This window comes from Pelmatolapia mariae, linkage group LG10_11 (assembly GCF_036321145.2).
Source record: "Pelmatolapia mariae isolate MD_Pm_ZW linkage group LG10_11, Pm_UMD_F_2, whole genome shotgun sequence".
NCBI lineage: Eukaryota > Metazoa > Chordata > Actinopteri > Cichliformes > Cichlidae > Pelmatolapia > Pelmatolapia mariae.
Genome location: NC_086236.1, coordinates 19,650,850 through 19,674,569, shown reverse-complemented (window position 1 = coordinate 19,674,569; position 23,720 = coordinate 19,650,850). Strand labels below are relative to the sequence as shown.

General features: G+C 38.9%; 1 protein-coding gene across 2 annotated transcripts in view; it reads right to left on the bottom strand.

Annotated features, from left to right (window-relative positions):
* Nucleotides 1-23,720, bottom strand: part of cadm2a (cell adhesion molecule 2a) — a 199,465-nt gene that overhangs the window by 27,436 nt on the left and 148,309 nt on the right. For both annotated transcript variants that reach the window (XM_063485532.1, XM_063485534.1), the window contains 2 exons: nucleotides 10,109-10,261; nucleotides 6,934-7,071 (listed from right to left, as the gene is read on the bottom strand). In XM_063485532.1, coding sequence (XP_063341602.1) covers nucleotides 6,934-7,071; nucleotides 10,109-10,261 — 291 coding nt within the window. The remainder of the gene's footprint in view (nucleotides 1-6,933; nucleotides 7,072-10,108; nucleotides 10,262-23,720) is intronic.

The following is a 23,720-nucleotide window of genomic DNA, read 5'->3' as shown; positions in this document are numbered from 1 at the left end:
AGTTGATGTAATTGGTCCATAAATACAGTATCTTATCACATTTTAAACACAGCTGAAAAGAGCAGCTGCCATTGAGGTGCCATTAAAGCTCTGGCTTGTCAGTCGAAGAAGAAAGAAAAACTGTTACATGACAGACATATATTCAGTGGCTTGAGCAAGAAAAGTTGCAAAAGATTCAGCAAATTTTTTCATGAAGGGTTTTTTAACATGTATATGTAATGTTACAAAGGAAATAAAACCAGAAAGCATTTTTTAACTGACAGAAAATATTTATGTTGATATTCAGTGTTGAAATTGAGGAATGACTGGATATAAACGTCGTGTCAGAGATTCTGTGAAAGTTACAAATATTTTAGAAAAATGCTGAACTGAAAAACATTGTCAACATAGCACTAAATCAATTAAAGATTCAAAGAACATTGAGAAAACACTGCACAAGGAAGAAGTAAGTAAAAAAAGGGTCTTCAGGTGGCAAATATTATCAACAGAAATAATTCTGTAGAGGAAAGCACTGCAGTGAACACAGCATCCACTGACCTGAAGGTGAAGGCGAAGCGTCACTGTTAAATGTTCCTACCTAACCTCACCTATGGCTATGAACTGTGGGTAGTGGCTGAAAGAATAACATCTTGGATACAAGCAGCAGAAATGAGCTTCTTTTGAAAGGTGTCTGGGCTCATCCTTAGATATAAGGTGAGGAGCTCAGTCATTCAGAAGGGGCTTAGAGTAGAGCTGCTGCTCCTCAGCATTAAAATGAGCCAGTTGAGGTGGTTTTGGCATGTCAGAAAGACACCCTGGAGCTGACCCTGCGAGATTATTTCTTTTGCCTTGCATGGGAAAGCCTTGGTGTCCCCTCAGAGGAGCTGGAGGTGGCTGGTGGTTGGGAAAAGGGTAGCAATGGCATCTCAGATTAGATTGCTGACACCACAACCGCGACCCAAATAAGCAGTAGCAAATGGAGGGATAACTGGAAATAATGTGAAAAAATACTGTAGCAAATTTTAGCTTTTTTTAAAAAATCATATTCATTTTTTATTTATTCTCATTACAAACACACTCTGTAGACCCGATAGAATAAAAAAGGAGAAAAAAATGTCACTATACTGCCATATGCACCTGTGGTACCTCTTTTCTGCAAATAGCCTGGTAGTATTTGGCTACAAATGCGGTTGTTTTGTGGGTGGGTGCTCATGGCTCTGTATCAATGGTGTGAGCCAAGACAGAGCCTCGGAGGATTAGAAATGGAAATGACAGGCGTACAAAGCGAGAATCTGACCCCTTTAAGCGATTTCACAGGAGAGAGTTGAAGCCGAAGAAGAGAACATAGAGGGACCGACAAGAGAGACTGAGGAGGTCTGCTGGGGTTGTGGAGGAATCATGAGCAACAGTGCCAGACCTGACTAATCCTGGCGGCAGGGGTCCGAGGGCTGACTCAACATACCCTGAGCTGCATCCCATCTGAGAATTAAAGCAACTTGCACAAGCAAGAACAATATCAAATCTTTTACAGGTGAGAGTGAGAATAATCAAAGTATATGCGAGACTAAACACTATTTTAAATTTAAATTCGCTGAAATACACAATATTACCAGAAAATATTGGCAGGTTAGCACCTATGTATGCTGCTCCCTTTGCCTGCCAGATGAGCTGCATAACAATAAGGATGAATAAACTTTAAAACAAGAGCAAAAATATGCAGCAAGCTCCCGCTCTAGCGAGGTGTGGAGATGATATATCGTGCTGTCCACCATCTTCTCGCTTATTCCTGCTACTGTGCAGCGTTCAGGGAGCTTGCCTGTTGGCTGTCTGTAAGCGTCTTCCCCTGACTGATCTGCCTTACCAGCTAGACTCTGTGCTTAACTGACGTGTGACTACAACCGGGGGGAGCACTGTTAAATGTTAGGAGACTTTCTATCACTGCCTGGCAGACCAGTATCATAATGTCCTTTCTGACATGAAACTCCCTGAGCATTCACAGCGAAGAAGCGTGTACTGTGGATTTGTGAAGACGGTTTTCCACTCCAAAAGGAGCGGTCTGGTCAGTCTCAGTGTCTTGACATTTAAAAAAAATGGACAGGTGCTCCACCTCTAGGACGTGGCTTTTAATGGGCACAGACAGTGGGCGTAGCAATATGATCTCTTCTTCTGTGCGCAAGTCTAAATCTGTTAACCTCAAACTCACAGGATGAGTCGGATATACCTTCAACGAAAGACGAAGGAAAGAAGAAAGGAAACCTTTTGCACTTACGCTCTTTATTCTTAACATATTGTTATTTAAAGCTTTGAAAAAAACTCACCTAAATTGTAAAATAACAAAACAGGTGGAACATCTTGTTTATCCATTTGAGTCCTGTATCTTAATGCTGATTAATATAGAAACCTAACAGATTTCCACAGATCATATGTCAGATGTGCGTGTTTGCAAGTACTTTGTTGCGCACATGTAACAGGATAGAGAGGGTAAAGAGGCATTTTTGTGTGTGCATCTAACGCATCTTTTATTCATGTCACCGTGACTTGCAGGAGCCATCTTGAAATTACATCTTTAATGGTCATTGATCCGCAGCACCCCGGGGAGCTGGATAGTATAAATGTAGTCTCAACGCAGACTTTTTTATGTATTGTGCAAAGCTGTCTAACACTGCCCAAGCAGCTGAAAAGTATTTTTTTTATTTTAACTGCAAAACTTTAAATTCTTGAACTTGATTCATAGTGGAATGTTCACAGTGTTCACATTTTTTCCTCTTTCCCTTCACCTCTTCAACCCCATTCGAATGTTCGAATAGTGAGTAGCACCAAATTCTGGACAATTAACCATAAATGAATACAGTCAGTAGTATTTGAGTGATAGTGTAGCAAAAAGTGAGGTCACAATGACCTTAAATAGTGTTCAGACCTTGTCCTTGACTAACAAGTTTGACAACTGAAAAGGGATGCGACTGCAAACGAATTTGAATCAAATCTCTGTGTTTTTTCCCCTTAAGCCCCCTTGGAATAGAGCTATTGCGTTACATGATGGAGCAATAACCTCTACAGTTTAGGTCAGAGAGTATGATAATGCTAGTCTGATAGAGAACATCCCCACCCTTATTTGAAATAAATATTCATTTCATCTCTGTCTTGCTTGGTCTCCACACAGCTCCCCCTGGTTCAGCGGTGTGTAAACAACTTCTACATGTGGTGATATTGGAAGAGGTCTCTCTGGGTTATGGTGTGTAACTGAGATAGAAATATATCATTACTGGGTGGGGACTGAGGGGATCTGAGGGACAAAGAGACTGAGAAATAAGAATATTGGATTCTGTTCCACACACACAAGCTTATGTCCTTACATGCACGCTGTCTGCTCCATCTGTCTGTTTTGCTCATGCAGGCACGCACGTATACAAAGATGTACACACCCACATTTAGCATAGGGTGTCTGTTAACTGCATGCGAATGGGTGATGGACTGCTCCAGTGGCTCTGCCAGTAATATAATCTTCTCTATTCCCCCAGATCCCACACCAATATGTCACAATTGTCATTTATTCCCAGCATGGTCGCTCACAATCAGATGGCTTTTCACATTGAACACACCCTGATCCTGTCAGGATGATGAACACTTGAAGTGCACTCCAATCCACCTACACGTGCATAGATACATCGTGTATTAACACATGCTGTTTTCTATTTGCTTGCTTTTAGGTGCTTTTTTTCTTTTTAGTCTGTTATTTTGGAGGACATCCCAGACCACCAGCCATCAGAGGCATACTATTGGTTTCATTTCATTTTAACCATTTAAATGCAACACAGTTTCTTTATATATATAAAAGGAAATAAATATATTGTAATGTTTTGTGAATGACAGCAGCCTTTCAGTGTCTTATATAACAAGTTGTCATATATAACAAGTTAGACCGACTGGGTCCATTCACACCTTCTTATTTGTACAAGAAATGGTCCAGTTAGTGGCAGACATACTTTAGTGATTGACAAAGCAGAACTAAATATGTAAATGTGCCTGTGTCAATCATATTGTTGAGCGCTGGCTTTTCCCTGAACCAAACATGTCCTGAATATGTCTGATAAATAAATTGCAGAAAGCAACTACACTGCAGGCATCTAATTAAAAAAACAAAACTAAAAAAGACAACCAAGTGTTCAAACATTTAAGTTTGAACACTTTTTATGTTATCTTTACAAAACATAACATTTTCAAAACACTGAAATCTGTCAGCTTTTTATGAAACAGTTCTGTATGGACGGACACGTACTTGTCAAAGAAGACAGATTATTATAAGGGATCAATGTTTTTTCCCCCTTTGAGTCCAGCACTCTTCAAAGTTTTCTATTTACTATTCATGAATTTGTTTGGTTAGAGGTGACTTTTTCAGGTGTTGGTGAATCACTCTGCTCAGATCCAGTGTGCGAGATTAACAAAGCTTGTTTTAGGAGAGACCTCGTTCTGAGCATTTCCAAACAAAAGTGATGACACAGATTCAATCTCATCAGCAAACTAATTAAAATGAAAGATAAACATGATATCTGCTTAAAACTGTGTAGAAAACCAGCATTGATTTAGTCTTATCTGAGAGCATGTCTGCACCATAGAAAATCCTAAAGCCAGATAGCAGTCTGAGCTGTCTGGACTTAAACACGGGTGGAAAGGGTGTAGCGGCAGAAACTCAGGGAGCTTTTCAGTAAATTCAGCGTAGGCCAAACATCCTTTGGGATTGAAATTCTTGACGAGTCCAACTGCGGGTCTGACAACAAATTTCTAATCTGACATTTATATTTTCTCAAGGTTCTGCTTTATAAACGGCGGCTCCGAGGCACATTTTAGAAACAACTACAGTGAACAACATATTGTTATACAATTTTTAAAGCACTGAAATAAAGACAATTGCTGCCCATGTTCAGCAGCAAATTATAGCATCTGACCTTAATGAGAGAGCATATCCTCTTGAGATTTTCTCTACTTTAAGCCACAAAGGATATCACTGACTACCTGTTTCTGTGGTAAATTAAAAGAACATAATGTCCTGGCTAGCAGTGCCTTACAGGGAGCTCTTCTCTCAGTAGTTGGCCACTGGGAGTAGCAATAATCACCCGTAGAGACACAATAAGCCTGCAAGGAAAAAATTCTCAGTCTGCTAATTAGTTTGTAATCTGTTATATGCTATATGCTTGTTCTTTGGAAGAGGAACAAAAGAAATACTAAGTGTAGTGGGTAAAATTACAAAAGAGTAAAAAAAACCAAACCCCCCCCCCCCAAAACCCAACAACAACATTAATTGAAGGAATGTGATTTTACTTTAAATGTTCATGTTAAATATTATAATAATTAAAGAAGTTAGCATGCTCTGCAGGAAACAACACTTTACCAGGTGATTTATAAGGTGTCTCAGCAGAAGCAGAAGCATCTATCGATAAAGTAATTTTAAAAAATACACATAAAGAAAAAAAACATCCCATTTAGTTACAAGAAGAAATATGTGCCAGAGACATGACAGACATAACTAATTTAGTCTGCAACAGCCGAAATAAAAGTATTAATACGCTGAGTTAATAAGACAAAAAAATTATCTTTGCATTGGCAAAAAACATTTTATGTGGTTTAATAATCCTTTGTATTAGGAGGGAAATTAATGTTGGGGAGTTTCTGTCTCGCGCATCCCAAATCCTTCTCATAAAGCATATTCTGCTACATTTAATTGGGTATTCAGAATGTGTAACACCTGCCTGCTTGTTATTCTTATTAGGTTTCAGTGATCTGTTGGGTTATACAAAGATTTTGACAGCGCCTTCCTAGAAATTTGCATTGTTTTCTGGCAGTTAAAAAGTCAATGTGTGATTTTCAATCCAATTCAGCAGTCATTTAAATTAGAAAAAGGGCAATTTGCATTTTGATATCTGACTTTAATCTGCCTTCTGAATCAACAGAGAAACCTTTGTAAGAGTTCTTCAGCTGTGATGATCTGTGACAGTCTGTCCAACTGGGTTATATGCTTTATTTGATACACAACTGCATCTGTTCCTCCTCTCCCTGAAAAACTTTATTTCATCATTTCATGTCCAAATCTCTTTTATCAGTTTTCTCTCTCCTCTCCTTCCTTCTCTCTCCCCCTCTCGCTGTCTCGTTCAATTACAAAGCGGACGGTTCATCAAGTAGAACAGAGCGGGAGCAGGGTGGAAATGAGGTATGTAGTCCAGTCAGTGAGATTTAGAACAGCCCTCTAATAACAAGGGAGGTTAATGTATCGGTCTCAGGCCAGAGGACACATGCTGAATCTGCTCTATTAGAAACAACTTGTTCGGAACAAGAATACACTGTAGAGACATCCAATGCGGCAGTTTTATGGCAATAGTTTTATGAAAAAGAAAATACCCATTTTAAATCCATTCTGAAATACAAATGAGTACTTTCTGCCACATTTCTGCTCCGTTTGTTTATCACAAAGCACAATCATGAGCCATTGTGAATGTGATAGCCAATATTTTTTGTATCTGACAACACAGCGAGATGGCTTTTCAAAGATATCACTGTGGGGCTAACTGGGGAGTATTAAAATATCAGTAAATCAGCAGATACCAATTACAGAAAGTGATGCTATTAGAGCACAGCTAATAGGTACGGAATACAAAGAAAGTAACAAAATAGTTTCATTTATAAAAAAGTAACATTTTGTTTTACTTTAATTTACAGAGAACAGCCTAAATTTTAGATTTTATAAAATAAGTTGATCATGTTTTAAAATAACAGAATCTTTGAACAAAAGCGAATGAATCATCAGCCTGTTTTTGGTGAATACAATCATAATGTCCCTTACAATTTTTTTTTATTCACCAACTCTGATTGGGATTTTTAGAATTGCTTGCATGATGGCATGTTTTCTAGCCACATTACCCATAGATGTGATGCACGTGTAAACGCAGGTATGACGTTACATACCTTTGACCTCCTTTTCATTCCTGAACCAGCGCAGGTCAGCGGCGGGCTTGCTGCCCTGTGTGATGCAGGTCAGAGTGATGTGGTCTCCCTCCATGGCGGGCTTTGTCAAGCCATCGATCTCTGGCTTCTCTGGCACACCTGAAGGATGGAAACGGAGATCACAGCGATGGCAGAACTAATTCATGCGCAGCAGGGTGTCATTACACAACAATAATATTAGTATGCCTTATTGGAAATCACCCGCCCCCCTAGCTTTCCCACCTGCAGGGAGATTAGAGAGCAGACTACAGAGATTCACCAAGCAGCGACATGCTCGACGGTACATCACAGAAGATTCGTGCTGGCACATGGGTGGGTGGATTTTTTTTCTAACCACTGGGTCATTCCCTACTTTACTGCTAGGTCAAACCATATTATAAGAGACATAATTTTTCACCATTAGTTTTGTTTCTTTGGTTTTTCCAGGTCATAAAACACTGACTCTGCTGCAAAACAAATACAATGAGGCAGAGAGGAATTTTCTTTTTGATGCTCACAGAATTAGAAAATACATAAAAACACATCAATGTGCAACCAAAGAACAATTCCACAGTTTTTCCTGTGGTTTTTATTCACTACTACACTTCCCGTGAAAACATAAAACCCCAAATATCATCAAATCAATCAAAGGAAAAACTGTACGCTGACAAATAGTATGCTTTGTAGGTCTGTGTGTGACAAGGCTGTGACCGCAGACAAGGCCATTACTATTTACAGAAAATGTTAATCACTGGCCTTTCCCATAATGAGTGTTTTAAATGTGTGGTGTCTGCCCTTCCACTGTCAATGAGCAATAAGTCTGCCTCCGGCTGAGTGACTGAAGGTTCTGTCAGTCAATGCCATTGACTGACTCTTGCCTTGTCCGTCTCACCACCTCCTGTAAGGTTTATTGCCACAGTTTAAAGGTCCTCCTGTTTTATGTTTCCCATTTGTTTGAAGGTGTAAACTGCATACGTAATCCCAACAACAGAAGCTACTCAGCAGAGGCACAATTTAGTGATAAGCATGTGTTAATATTATACATGTAATTTTTAATGTGCCTGTTTTTTTTTAATGCAAATTGCTTAGTTTGGAAGTATCTAAAGTAAGAGTGCCACAACAGCTAAGAATGGTGGTGTGCGAATAAGTGCGTGTGGGTTGACTCAGAAAAGTATTTGATGGATTTTCCTCCAGACTGAATAAAAGCAGATCAAGTGCATTGTTCATCGTGTACAGTCACGTTCCCCTTGGGTGGCTATAGGCTGTACAGCTTTACACCCTCTCTCTATAAAGCCGAGTTTTGAACACGCGGAAAAGAGCTCAATTTCTGATACATGGAAAAAAGGGAAATTGGATTTCACTGTTTCCACAAATTTCTGTGGTGGTGTGTGATTACAGTGCTTACTATGCTGATCAACACATAAATATATATGCATTTGAGAATTAAGGTCCATCATAAGGTATTTAGAGCTAAAGGTAATATCCTTTACTGAACTTTTGCATACTTTTTCAATTACTGATCGAATACTAAGCACATCAAGTCATGCATCAGCATTAGCCGTATTAGTGGCAATGCTAGCAGCTAATGATGCATTCCATAGTTAAGCTCCAGAAATAGTCTGTTGGTAAACCTGCTACTTTGATGACTCAGACTTAAGAAAGATTACCAGGCATTAATTTGCCAGTATTGATGGCCCTTGGTGGACGAATTCCTGATTATTCAGAGCTCTTACTTTTACTTTACCTTGAGGAGTTTCACATTTTTTAGAGAAATGTCTCAACTACTATAGGATGGATTGCTATGAAATTTATTACAGACATTTATTTTACCTGTAGGCTGAACTCTATCTCAAAATATCTGTAACATCTAGAGTGCCATCAGGTAAAAGGTTGAACACTACTTTCCTTGATGACATTCTCATCAGCTTTACACACTGGCAACAGATGAGCACATATTTTTATTCAAGCGCCAAATCATTTGAATGCGAAGCTTGCATATTTGTAGTATTACAGTTTTTTTTTCCCAAAATCATTTTCAGTGTTTTCTTTTATTCGTCCCCAGTGCTTATGGTCCCAAAGCAGTAGCAAATAAACCAGGCCATCCCCAGACTATTTGGTGTGTTTATTAAATCACCCTCTCTGTTTTCTAGCTTGCACCATTAACTATTGTTCAAAATTGCAAAATGATTTTCTCCATATCCTTATTGAGCAGTAGCCTTTAATGTCTAATTCTCAGAATGCTTGTTAACACAGAGAGCCAGCTAATGATCCTGGAGTGCACAAGCACATCTATTAAGATTAGCAAAAACTAATTGGCAAGATAATAAGCCCAGTGGCAAGAAATGAGACAATGTTTGTGTGAGGCCATGATCACAACACAAACACTGCTAAGGGGAGGGAGGTACTAACAGTGTACACTATTTTTTATCTGCATTTGCAGGCATAAGCAACAGGCTATTTCTAACAACATAGCATCACAGCAAACCAATAAGCTGATAGCCTCAAAAAAGAAAAGCAAGGCTCCAGTAAGGTTGCAAAATCTAGCTATGCTGTATTACTAGTAATTCCGAATCTTCTGAAATCAACAAATTCACAAAATAATGACATAAATATTATTATACTCGACAATTTCACTATTTTCATTTTGTGAATTATAATAATTATATATGTTTATATAAAGATTTCAAATGGGGAGTCAGATTTGCAAATTATTTCCAAACTATTATTACTGGATTTGAAAAGCTCCTGAGACTCAGTGAAAAAGAAAGTCCATTTGGAGCATTTTGTATCTTCAGCAACCTCACGAGCAGAAATGGATATACAGCCACTCGAGACATCTGAGTAAGGTATGCAATTTCTTTTTTGCTTTCTTTCGTCTTTTTCTCACTAATCGACAATTTCTGCTTGAGGTAAAAGGAAACCTAAAGGGTATGTGTTGCATTTGGAAGCTGTTTTTCTATTTTTTAAAACACCGTTCAGAGTTTAAAAAAAAGTATATATATTATTTTTTAGCCATGGCAAATGAGAGAGAGAGGAAAAACATGTACTTAGATCACTTTACTACAGATTTTACACACATTAGAGCTGCTGTAACATCCATCTATGAAATTTTCCTTTGAGGTAGAGTTTTTGCTTTTGCTTTGGATCTTGTACTCACCCAGAACAGTCAAGTAAGCTTTGGCCGTTCTTACAGGCATGGTGAAGAGAGAACAGGTGTACATGCCTTCATCAGACAGCGTGACATCACTGATGCTGATGGTCAACTCTGATGATGTTGCACGCACAAGCTCGATTCTGTTGTCCCTTAGAGCTGGAAACACAGATAACCAGAGGCAGATAGTTAGAAAAATGTTCAAATAACTGTAAACTAGCAGCTGTGGGAGAAACTTGTGGACTTCTACAGTGCGGTGACAGGCACAGGGTTTAAGGCTGTAATATTTGAACGGTGGTTCTTATAATGCATCAGTGTTGATGTCCATATAGGGAATAAACTGCATCCACAGATAGAGAGAAAGAGAGTTTAAAAAGCACGCAGAGAGAGATTAACCAATCTAGAATCATCTCATCTGGAAAAAAAACAAACAAGAAAAAAATATTTGCCTGCTATTTGGTTCTAAACATTTTCTTTGTTCTGAAAAAAACAACAGCAGAAGCCCTAAAGTTTCGACATCTGCTCTTGGTATTACTTAATGCATATCCTAGATGAACTTCTCTATAAAATCATCTATCAGTACCAATGAAATTGATTTTCTTCCATTAGTTTTAAAAATGAATGCATCAGCAAACCACCGCATTAAACTATACCACACAGCCTTCACTGCTGTAAACCACTGCAGACATTTACTTATATGAAAATGTAATCTTCCAAAAGACATAACCGAATGCAGTGGGGATCAATATTGCAATAAAAGGCAGAGAGTGAGGCTTAATGAGAATTTGGCAAGATGTGCAAGTAGAAATAGATTTGCTGTGATTGAATGGCCAGTTTAAAGATACAAGAGGGCTCTTCAAACTAGACTTCACGTCTATGATAGGACGGGAGCATGCGCTAAAATAAAAAAAAATAAAAAAAAATTCGTCGACACCTTGGAAATAGCAGTCGACAAACTACACACTAATTTGCAATTAAAAAAAAGGCTGTGTGAACTATTAAGTGTGCAGAAATTTCTTTCCTGCTGTTTCTGTGGCCTTGGCTGTCGGGAAGATTTAGTCAAGCCTTCCTTTTGCTAGTATAATGCCTTTCTACAAACCTTATTTAATATGAGCAGCCAAGGCTACTTTGCTTTTAATCTCCATGAAAGTGACTCAGAACTCCCCTTGTTCAAGTACAGTGTGTGTGCATGTGTGACTTAGTATGTTTGGATTGAAGGAAAGAACAGAAAGATAGCATGACTATTTCTGTACAGATGTTTACATTTTCTTTCATGTCAGCTTTTGAAAGCGTATTTGTATCTTATGATAATTTTAAAAAACACTCTGGGTTTTGTTGCCTCTCTAGACAGGGTTGAAAAGTAAAAGCTATTACACAGTCTGTTTGAGAAGTACTTTAAAGTCTGGCTGGCAGAATTATGAGAAATGATACCCAAGGTATCTAATACATCAATTATAACATCATAAAGCGTTAAGCTTTTCAGCCTTTCTTCAAACTCCAATCCAAACTTTAATTAATTTTTATATACTACGCAATACTAGGTGAAACATCTTTTAAATGTAAGGCAAAAATATACATTGTCTTGTAATTGTATTTTGTTATATTCCTGCAGCTAGACCATCAGATGTAATTTTACTAGAGATGGATGCAATTTGACTGCGATAGACTGGTGACCTATGATAGCTGGAATAGGCTCAAGCCCTCCCCTGCAATCCTGAAACATATAAGTGGTTAAGAAAATGGATGGATGTAATTTCCTAGTCACTCGAATTTATTAATGGAGTAATATATAATTAGATATTTTTAATAGGCACCTTAATAAGGCTAAGATATAGATCAGGCCTCATTTCAAATTCTTTGAAAGAAGCTGGCGCTCACTTTGTATTTAACTGGTTCAGCTGGCGTCTTATTGCAAAGCTGGATAGTTGCACTCTTTACAGTTCATCAATATGTTACTCTTTTTGCTGATGGGCATCCAAGCATGAAAACATGAGATGTAAGAAATAATTGTACTGCTTCACACTACTGGCCCAGCAGACAACGGTACTGGGGATATTGTAAATCTGAATTGAAAAGATTTCATGTAGAACCAAAATGAACCTGGACCAAACAATTCTTCTGGGAATTTTCAGAATACGTGTAACAAAGAACAGAGGAACTGGGCCAGATAATTGCTCATAACTTTGGAAAGTCTAATGGTAATAATCTATGTGTTGCAAAACATTTTTTTCAAACCGTACACTATAATAATTTTGGGGATTTACGTGTAGTTTTCTCATTAAAAATGGGTGACGCAGAAGGCATTCAGTGTTGCACAGGTAATAATCTATACGTAGTGGAAACTGTACCTTTGTAAATGTCAGACAGTGGCACATTTCTAGCCTTTCTAGGTGCATTATTTTAGAAGCTTCTATGTGTGCATGCTGTGATCACAGAGCTGAAAAATAAAGAGAAATGTCAGTGAGCAATGCTGTGTCATTTGGTCTGCCAAGACATGAAGGCTTTGCTTTGTGGGTTCCAGGCTAAACATCTACCGTCGATGGCAAAAGTGTTGTAATCGGTTTGGCTAAACGACAGCTGCTCTGTCTCATTTATTATTGCATTTGTTCTGTCCTTTCCCGTTCTTCACAACACCGGTTATCGCTACACGTTGTGTACAGAGCCTGAGCAGACATGACAAGTTGATATGAGCACATGACATATCTGTAGGCTCCAGTGTAGTGACAGTACACTGCTGTTTCTGTGAGTGTCTGTATGAGTTCACATGCCCATTAATGCAAGACCACAGAATTAGTTTCAGTCTAATACACTGCCAGTTCAGCTGATGGTTAAAGCTCTCCTGAACAGATAGTTAGGATTCCTGTCGCGTGTCATCAAACTATACAAACAAATGCATAGACTGTCCCAACAAATAAAATAAGGCAAATATGGATTAAATCCCGACAAAGACTGCTCTTTGTCTCTGTTTATCTATCTTTCTGTCAGTCTTTCAGTTTCTCTCTTTCCACCCACCCTAAGACCTCATTCTGTCTACTCAGGCAGCTCCACTAACCTGTGAATGTGTAAAAGTTAAACAATGCTTCAGTTCAACTGTTGTCTTATTTGCTTTGGGCAAGGAAGTACGAGCAGGCAAATGTCAGGAAATACATTTACTGTTGCTGGCTCGCTTGCTGTCGCGATACAACTCTGCCTTCATCCTGTCCTCTCTTCGAAATCCCACTCTAAGATTTGATTTGAGAGAGAATGAGGGGCATGAGGAGTTCATTGAAAAGCATATAGACTTTTCTGATTTGCTGGTTTACTTAAGCAAAGAAATGAGAATGATTTGACTTGCTGTGATGACATTACATTTATAATAAATATGATTAATTGTAAAGTGACTCAGCTGTAACAAAACTTGATTGAATCAGTGGGAAATTCCTGTCAATCACCTCTTGATAAAGAAATGGAGAAAGACGATTAAATACTCCTCGAATACTGAATTTATATGATTCTTATTATTCGATACATAATCCGGATTTTGTAATCCAGTCATGTGTTTTTGCTTTTTTTTCCTCCAGTAGTTACAGGCAAAGATCAGGATAGATTTGATGCCAAAAAGCAGGATCATCCTGAGCCCCCTGGAAGGAGGGGATTCAGGCTGGGTTTAGAAACACGAAAGCTGTTATATATAACCATGAAATCATAACATAGCTGCTAAGGATACTGCTAACAGTAAAAATACCCTTAGATTTCAGTCCCACTTCCATAATCAGACCAGAGATCAGCAAGTTACAAATAAAGTCTGTCTTATCTAGAAATGTAGTAAGGTGTAGTGTTTTTGGACAATGAGTCCATTTATTTTTGTAATTTTAGCATTGTACACCAATATAGTGGACTGTAAATCAAATAATCAACGTGTGACATAAAGATTTTCATATTTAATCAAGGGGAGTTTAACAAAAGTTTAAAGAATAAAATAATTAAAAGTAATTAAAGTTTAAAAAAAGGTTGTAAACAAAACTAAATTCACTGTTTAAGAATTAAAGCCACTTTTATACCAGTGCCCAAAAACAATTAATCAAAAGTGGACATCTAACTGGCAAGTCATTGTCATGGTCAGGCCTGTTCTTAGGTTATTTTTTTCACTTGTACTCTCAATATGAGGTCCAAACACATGTTTATGTAAATGAGGCTGTCATTAGGCTGAAAATACAAAACAAAGAGATCAACAATCAGGTACATTTTAAGAAGAAGAAGAAGAAGAAGGAATGCGCAGGCTGATCAGCAACACTAAACATCCTGAAAGACAGCAGAAGACAGCTAAAATGAATCATTGCACAGTTTCCAAAACCCACTCATATGCTCTAACTAAGTTAAGAACGATCTCAGGCTGAGGTAGCCACATCATTGTCAGAGTCTACAATCCAGTGACGCTTTCACGCGGAGGATTTACAGCAAAAGAAAAATCACTGGTAACGCACCTGAACAGAATGGCCAGATTTGAATTGCCCTAAACAAAACAGTTCTAAAAAGATTAGGACAGAAGAAACTAAAATTAACTTATAGCGGAATGATGGCATATCACCTCATCTGTCAAACACGGTGAAGGCAATGGCATGAACATGTATGGCTGCAAGTGGAAGTGTTACAGTGTCACTAGTGTTTACTGATGATTTGACTGCTGACAGATGAAACAGGATGCAAACCAAAAAGTTTCTCAAAGAATAGAAATGGAATAAAAGTCATCTGATCTCAGCCCAACAGAGCATGCTTTTCAGTTATTGAAGAAAAAAAATATACACAGGCAGCATTAAAGGCCTGTAAGTGAATTTGAGGAAACACAACATTTGTTGACGTCCATGGGTTCTGGACTTCAAGTGGTCACCGGTTGCAAAGCATTTCAACACAAGTGTTAAACACAAACCATTTAAAATCATTTAAAATGATGTTAGTTTGTCCAATGACCTCCTGAAAAGGCTGTTTATAACAACGACTTTAATTCCTAAAGAGTTAATACTTTTAGTATTATCTGAATTAAGACTAAAATGTTGTGCTATTGTCCAAATGCTTACCTAACTACTTAACTGGGAAGGATTAGAGAGATAGTCTGAGTTACAGGGGTCGCAGAAGGCAAAAGACAATCAAAGGACAAAGGCGGTGAAACTGGCTTCTGGAGAAATGTTTTCACTGTTTCTATCAGTGTAGTTTGAGGCACCCTTCCCTTCAGCTAACCTGCACATTTGGGAATTGAGACATGCTCTGTGGATACAAAAGCATCTTGGCCCACACCTTTGTCAGGTTGCAATATGTCATTTACCCAAGAGAGACGGTCCTCCTGGATCTAGCACATATCTCTGAGCAGGAGATGTGTATGAAACTGCAAACCCATTGGGACATCAGCACCATCCACCCAGCTGATCAGGGCAGGGGAGAAGCTACTTAGCTCTAGGAAGACCAAGAGCAAGATCTCTCAGAGGGCAGAGCTGGGAGAAGAGCGCTGACTGGGTTAGGGTAAGCTGGAGGGACCAGAAGCTCATGTGACCGCATCATTACAACATCAACTTCTGGCCCGCCAGATGGAGACGGATACAATTAAGGGATGAAACACCCAATGAATGTAGGTTATATTTTTTAACATTTGGATTTTATTTAGGGTTCAAATTTTATATACTAATTATACATGATATATACAACATAAAAGCTAACAGACGCAGACATAAACAGTACACAGGACATACATTTTTCCACAGCATGTAGAACAAACTACAGTCGACCACTAGTCTTTCACATGAAAGCTTGTATATTGACAGAGAGATTGGAGAAGAGGAATGCATCCTTTGCTATTTGTCTGCGAAGGTGCTGCAGCTGCATGCCATCCATTATAGACCATTAGTGCCGACAGCCCTGAATGTGTTCGTGGAGGACGGTGTTGTTGTCAACATCAAAGAGTGGCAGATTTGTATTCCACAATAACTACTGACGGAATACAACCACATTTTTTTTTTTGCTCACTGAGCCCAAGTTTGTGATTCTCTCTTCATCCAATTACAACCGCTGATGGCCTTAGGCTGAGAACAGCATCCATGCTGAGGTTCCCATGAATGCAGCCCTGACGTCAGATAACAGTAAACGGCCGTAACACCAAAGCTCCAAGACTCTGAAAAGAAAAGCGCATCTTTGAAATGGAAAGCTAAGACAAAGCAAAGCTTGCACAGACAGAAGGTGCAAGATGCTTTTTTAAAAATTAATAAATATTTGAAGTGACATTTTTATTATGGGTGGGAAACTGTGTATGGAGGCAAACATGCTCTGTTTGTTCAGTGCAATTTTAATTTTTGATCCTTAATAACAGATTCAATTAAAATAGTCCATCTTCAGTAGTTCACACAGACATTTACCACCTTTGGTCAACATTTTAATATAAACAGGTGGAGTAGCGGTGTTGACGCCACTATTCTTGTAAACCTCTGATCTGTTAACACGTATTGGGAAGCTTTTATTCCACTTATTGACATTATCTTTACATTTCACCATTAAAGCTCAAAACATAAGGTATGATCTGCCTGTCATGGAGATTTTTCACCTCCTGGTTTTGCTATGAAACTGACTTTAATAATTAGTTAAGAACACAGAAAATAGCAATGGCACAATACATGTTAAGTATCTAAATCTGACTATGGCACAGTCCGACCAGTGTCTTACCCAAACCTGCATTATAGTCAGCATTCACCTTTAAAAATGTGTTACCACAGTGAAACTAAAAGGTATCTATTTAATCACTTTTCCTTTGTTCCCACAGAGAACAGACGGCTTGAGTATTCAAAGCTCTGTCCAGCTCCACCAGGGTAACCCTACAGTAAGTTTGTTACCACACACAGCTGATGGGTTTGTGCTCCATCAATATGTTAGGTGAGCCGCACTAAAATTGCAAATATCACAGTAGATGACCACAGCATGCCAGCAAATTGTTTATATATGGTGACATGCACAGTGTGTGTGCAACTGGAGTCCAGCACATATCTAATTAGACTGCATACATACTGTAGCAGTTTTCCAGTTTTCCTGTGTTGCTGTGGAACCATTAAAAATGGCAGGTAAGGAAACATGTATATGTGAATGGATGGTAATTAAATTTTTTTTTGTTTTACACTAGACACGTGTTTATTGTATGGACATACAGAGTCCATATAATAGCCAGGACTTTCAAACTACTCACTTTTAACCTGTCATGTTTGCACATTTTACTGCTTCCTTATATTTTTTCTTCTTCTCTCTTCTGCCCTTTTCTTTCCCTCTTTCCACTGACCCCCTCCTTCCTTCTACCTCCCTGTCCCTTCATCTATCCAGGGACAGTATGTATTAGTATGGAACCTTGGCAGGTGTTTGTTCATTCAAGTGACACAGTTTTATAATGAGAAAAGTGCAAATTTCAGAATATACATTCAGCCGCCTGTGTCTGGATGTGACTGTTCTCTTTTCCTTGTCAACAACCCATCTGGGGACTTGAATTTGTCTGCGCGAATGTGTGTGTGTGAGGGACTGATAGGGAAAAGCAAACAGAATGCAATGCCTATTGAATTGCTTAATGTATATTCTCTATCTCAGGCATTCCTCAGCCTCCATTACCTGTTATAGCTTTCGGTGGAATACTGGCTTTTTAAAATGTAAAATGTGCCATACTCTATAGAGTAATTGGCTTGTGGAGATTTTTCCTGTGACAGAAATGATTTTCTTTCATCAGTCTCTACCTGCCATGTCGAGTTCAGTGGGACACCCTCGCCAGCCCTACTTCATTAAGTCCTTGTGAGAAGCGGGTCAGCGAGGAGACAGCTCTTGCCCATAAACTCTACTGTATTTTGCAGAGGAATACATTTTCCCCAGCAGCTTGAGAGCGGGGTGTCTATAAGGTGCTACATATTTTTACTGGGGTATCCACTACAGCTATCCTTCAAAATGACTTTGCAAAGCATTTAAAAGAAAGTGGAAAAGGTCTGCAGTGTCGTATCCTTGTTTTTATAGTGTTAAAGGTTCCCTGCAAACAACTCTTAATTTTAGGCTGCAGTTTAAAAAATGTATTTCTTTTTCTAAAAAAGAAACGAGAGACAGAGCGAGAGAGAGAAATTATTTCCTATTCCCAATTCTGCACTCCAGAACTTTCTCCTTAAAGACAGAAAGAATAAGCCTGACACTATAAGTGTGAGGTAATTATTCCCATTTGCCTCCGGTATTCTTCTCTACACCCTGTGAATGATAAGTGGCTCTACTAATAAAGACAGTAATAACTGGATCTGTTGCCTCATTTGACAGTGCACTGTCTTTCTCACCTCAGCCTGTTTTACATCAGAACGAGCAGAAATGACATTTGTCTGACACCAGTTTCTCCAATCCACAGTGACAACTATACAGAACGCTACTTTTAATTACAATACCCGCATGCACGTCTAAGTGCACTGCAAACAAAAGCAGGGTTTTTTTTCCCCCTTTTTTCAAATCAAAAGCTGAATGTTACATTCAAACACAGACATGCGCAAAGTGAAATGACAAAGAGAGAAGACGCAGAATGCTCAAGGTCAGAGAAAAAGTTTGCCTGTTTCTTTCACAGGTGATAACTGCATCTGAAAGCTCTCATAAAATGCCTCCTTAATTCGTCTCCTTTATCCCACCAAGGCCTACATTCCATCTCCTTTTCCTTCTTTTTCTTCCTCTCATGTTTTATGGTCCTTGTCTTGGAGAAAGGGGACTTGTTAGGGATCTTTGGAGATTTACAGTCAAGTTTTTTTTCTATCAGAGAGAACACCGTACCAATCTTCAGCCCGATATGAAAGGATGTTTCATAGAGGTACTCTACCAGGGGGAAAAAAGACAGCTGTCTCAAAAGTTTAACTTTCTAGCTAAGATTAAGTTTTGAGAGAAAGTTCTGCTATCTGTTTAATAAAAAGTCTGTCAGGCATTTCTTATTTTGTTATTTACTTTGGAAAACTTTTAAAAGCCTATCCCCCTAAATTGCTCAGGCACAGATACTCTGAATGCATCAAAGCTTTCATGGTTGCATACTGGGGAGGTGGAAGGCTTGACATTCCACATGCACACACGTATATATGGGCTTACAAGCACAGATACACACGCTCACACAACCACAAACAGCCAGCAAATTGATTCAGACAGCTGAATATTTGATATCTTAGGACCTGAATAGTTTCATATTCAGCAGTTTGGGGGCCTAAAAATGAGCAGTTGGCCCTTAGCTGTTCACCCATAACACTAATCTTAATGTTTAAACAGATTCAATCAATCTGCAAATAGCACAGCATAGACAGAGTTGTCCACCACAGGTGCACTCACCACTTGGTAATTTTTCAAGAACCATTAACAAACTATTGCTCATATGTACATCAAAAAATGCTACAAATAACCTCTGCAGCAAACAGATCTGAAAAATTTGCCCATTTTTAGAATGCAGTTTTTAATTTGACTGTTCTTCTAATATGCCAGCGCATATGCGTGGGACTCAGGTAGCTCCCCGAGTTCACACTGCATTAGAAGTTACAAAGACAGCGTGACCTTTTAATGGTCAGTTTGCCTTTTCAGCAGCATGAGGCAAGACCAGAGTAACTGAAGAGCATGAAAAATGCTTTAAAATTTGCATTAATCTCTCAAAATCAAAGCATTAATAAAGCATTTAGCTGGAAAGATGTCAAACTAATTTCAGTGCCTATATATTCATAACAAATACATATACAGAACAGCACTCATGAGGATTTGCTGAATCTGTAGCATTTACATGAAAAGAACGGTATTCAATGGCATTTTTATCTAAAAGATGTTTCTTTTAGATCTTTTTCTGAGAACTATTATTGTAAAATCCATTTTTATCTTTTTCTACTGTAAACAGAGCAACTCAATAGCTGAGTGTTCAGAGTGAATGCCACATGGGTGCAAATATCTTTAAGGATCTTTAAGAGTCCCTGGTTTGATTCACGCTGAACTCAGACCTTTACTGCATGTCAATCTGCTCGCTTTCCTCACATTTTCTGCCTCTGCCACATCTACTCAGTGAAGGTGAAAATGGCAAAAAAATTTAAATAAAAATCTTCTCATAGTGCAACACGATAGTTTCCCTGTACTTGTGCACGCTTATCTAGCTGGGAAACTATTTCAGGAACTAAACGAGCAAATATAAATGATATCAGTTCCAGAATAAAGTGTACTATTTCTGACCCTGAAGAAATACTACACCACCACACAGCAAGGCATGTCACTATTTTTTCCTGGAGGTTGTCCAAAGACAACATGACCTAAACCCAAATATCAGACCACTAATTACATTACTGGAGAAATATGTGCAGCATCTTTTCTAGCCACAGAGCTCCCAGTACAAAGGCCTGCCGCTTTAGTATCATTTTGAACATAACTATATGTATTCTATGGACTCTGTTACTATGTATTCAGCTCTGCCAAGTTTGTGCTGCAGGGAAACGCTTTATGATGCATGTAAAGACAGGTAAACCATGATCCTGCCATAGTCTGGAAGGTAGGGGTGGACAGATAATTAAAGAGAAGGGAAAAGAATCAAGGAAGTAGGTTGAAAATGAAAACCCATATGTGGGTGTTCAAAAAGAAAGAAAGAAATGGTATGTAAAAGGGTTAGCGAATTACAGCAACCATGTTGAGTAAGTGATTTAAATGTCATACCATAGCGAGCGCTCACACATGATGAGTCCACTAAATAGGCTTGCAAATTTAGCCTGGAAAGTAATTATACATAGGCTCTTTCTAGTATGGGAATAACGAATATTTTGTAATTATGGGTCATTGCAGAATTTCTCCATCCAGGAAATAAAGCTATTATCAAGTCAACCAAAAGAGCAATTTGTAAGGAGATATTAGCCTCTTTTGAATCTTATAAAAGAGAGAATCCCTCTTGCCCAGCGCTCATCTCTCTCACTGTCAAAGCACAGCTTAAGTCCCTTAGTGGTAAGTGATGGAAAGGACAAAATTGGCTACATCGGGACAATGACTTATTTGAAATTCAAACAACTCTTCACAGCCAGCACCTTTGAGAGGATGGGAGACAAGAGGAGTCTCTTTCATCTGACTAAATGTCTTAGAGGTGAATCTCAGCGCTGACATTAAACAACAACAGCCGAGAAACCGGCACCACTCAAAAGACTGCGATGGAGTCAGTTGCTGCATTTGTCTTTCCAAAAGCAATATGTTTATGCTAATGCTCTATGACTGGATTTAACCCCGGATGCAAGTGACGTTCTTTTGTGATGCGACACATGCTCATGCAGGTGCGGTGCAAAGTCACCAACCTGTTGCGCAGACGCGCATCAATACGGAAATCTGAAATGATTCCTTCGGTTTAAATTAGAGTGGGGAAAAAAACACAATTCATCACAGTGATATTTATGGTAGCTGACTTTGAAATAGACCTTTAACATTTAAAGAAGAATTGCGTTTAGACGGAGTAAACCTGCAAGTTCAAACAAGGTAGATGCTAAACTGCATGGAAAATATCTTGTACATTAAGAGACGGAGGGAAAAATAGTTTTTTCAACCACTGTGACATAGCAAAGTATGCAAAAAGTTGCCGAGTTGGGGTTGTATTTTTGAGCAACTGTGTGCTTGCCCTAATCCCCATCTTCTTCTTCCCAACAGGCAGCAAGGAAAATTAATCTGAAACCTACTGTGCTCAAAGGCGTTTGCAGCTGAGACATCTTTCCTTTCACACACTGCCAGTGGCACTTTGGAAACACTCACCATCTCTGTGCTCCCATCAGCATGTGCATCTGAATTTGCCACGTTCAGCAAGACAACTCCCAAAGCACACATACACACACATACACAAACACAGACCCAAACCAAAACAGCAACACAGCTCTGGAGCCTTAGCAGTATCCCCCTGCTTTTCTGATAATAAGAAAGTCCTTGGCTGGTTTTTCATTTCCAATCTTAGAGCCTTGCACTGGAAATGCCATGAAATAGACCCCCAAGCCCGACCCCTGGTGTGATATGGAATAACCTGCGGAGAACATCAACTGTTGAATTTGATGTTCAATGCAGCTTTTTACCGCTGCTCTTTCTGAAAAAAGGCAGGTAAGTGAAAACGTGAATGACTGAAAATTGAAATGCTTTGCCCCATGCATGCATTCAGTTACCCTATGCAAAAATACATACAAACAACAACACAGAAAACACACACGCGTACAGTGCATGAACACCCAAACGGACAAGGAAGCCCAGTGGGCAGCGGGATAATGGAAAAAGACTGTGTAAATCCCATATGTGCTTAATCCAGACACTTACAAGAGAGTGTGATTCATACTCTATTACACTCAAATAATACAGCTGAGAGATGCGCAGGGCACAATCACTCCAGCAGGCATGAACCAACTAAATAAGGCCCATGAATCCTCTTTATGGGGACACTACTGAAGATGGTGTAAAAGGTCAGGAATAAACCCTCTGTACTTATTAGCCATTAAAACAATGGTAGTTTCCTGCCACACCTAGAGTTTGTGTATGCACGCAGGATATTGTGTTTGCGTGCGTCGGTGAATGTGTGAACGATAACAAGGGCTTGCATTTGTTTAATGGAGAAATGTCTGTGTGGGAATATGCAGATCTCTGGTATATAAACTGTTATTTATACAGAGCTTCGATTCTTCTCTGCAGACAAATCACTACCAGGTTGTTTTCTCCCTGAAAGTGGGATGTGTTGATGAGATTGTTAAAGTCCTATATAACAAAACGCTAAACATTCTCTCCTCTGTTTGTACACTGCAGCATATCCTCACAGTTGCAAAATGTTTACAAACCCATACATTTGAAGCATGAGTTTGATTAAACGGATATTAACACCTCTTATTAAAAAAACGTGTGAAATCTTTCCTATTCAACATTTTTAAATCATTAAACTGGATTTAAACACGCCCCTCACCCACGCACTTTAAGTGAAGTCTGTACTTTTTGCTTGTCACTCTTTAGGCACAAAGATGTGGCTTTCATTGCTGACGCTTTTATGTGCTATGAAATTTCACTGTAGCTCCAAAGTGTTTTTGTTCGCTTCTGCGTTATACGGCAGTCATTTGGGTCCGAGAACCCATTGTAATACCTGGGGAAAAATGTACCACTAAATAGCTAACTGGATACTCCAGCAAGGTATGCTCTGCTGATGAAGGCTATACCACAAAATGTGAAAATGAGTCTTTGAATATCAGCAACAACTTTATTGCTCTCACTTATACACAAGCCAACAATATTGCATCACTCCTAATATGCTGTGTGCTGCAGACGCTGATGCTGGTACGAGCTAAGCACCAACAGAATGTGTGGGATGATCTGATCTTCCAACTTGACCAGAACATCAATTTAAAACTTTTAAGCACCGTTTTAAATTTAGATTGAGGGGTTATAGAAAATAAAAATGGATTTGATCCACCACATCATTTTTTTATTGGCGGTGGTTAATCTGGTCCAAGGTTTGCACTGATCATGCTTGTGCTTGAAATGCCAGATAGGATGGATGAAAAATGCACTAGCCTGTTCTTACACCCCCACTTAACTTATTCAGTATACTTTCCAATCATTCACCACAGACAACCGTTACAGTGAAGCAAAACAAACTGCACAC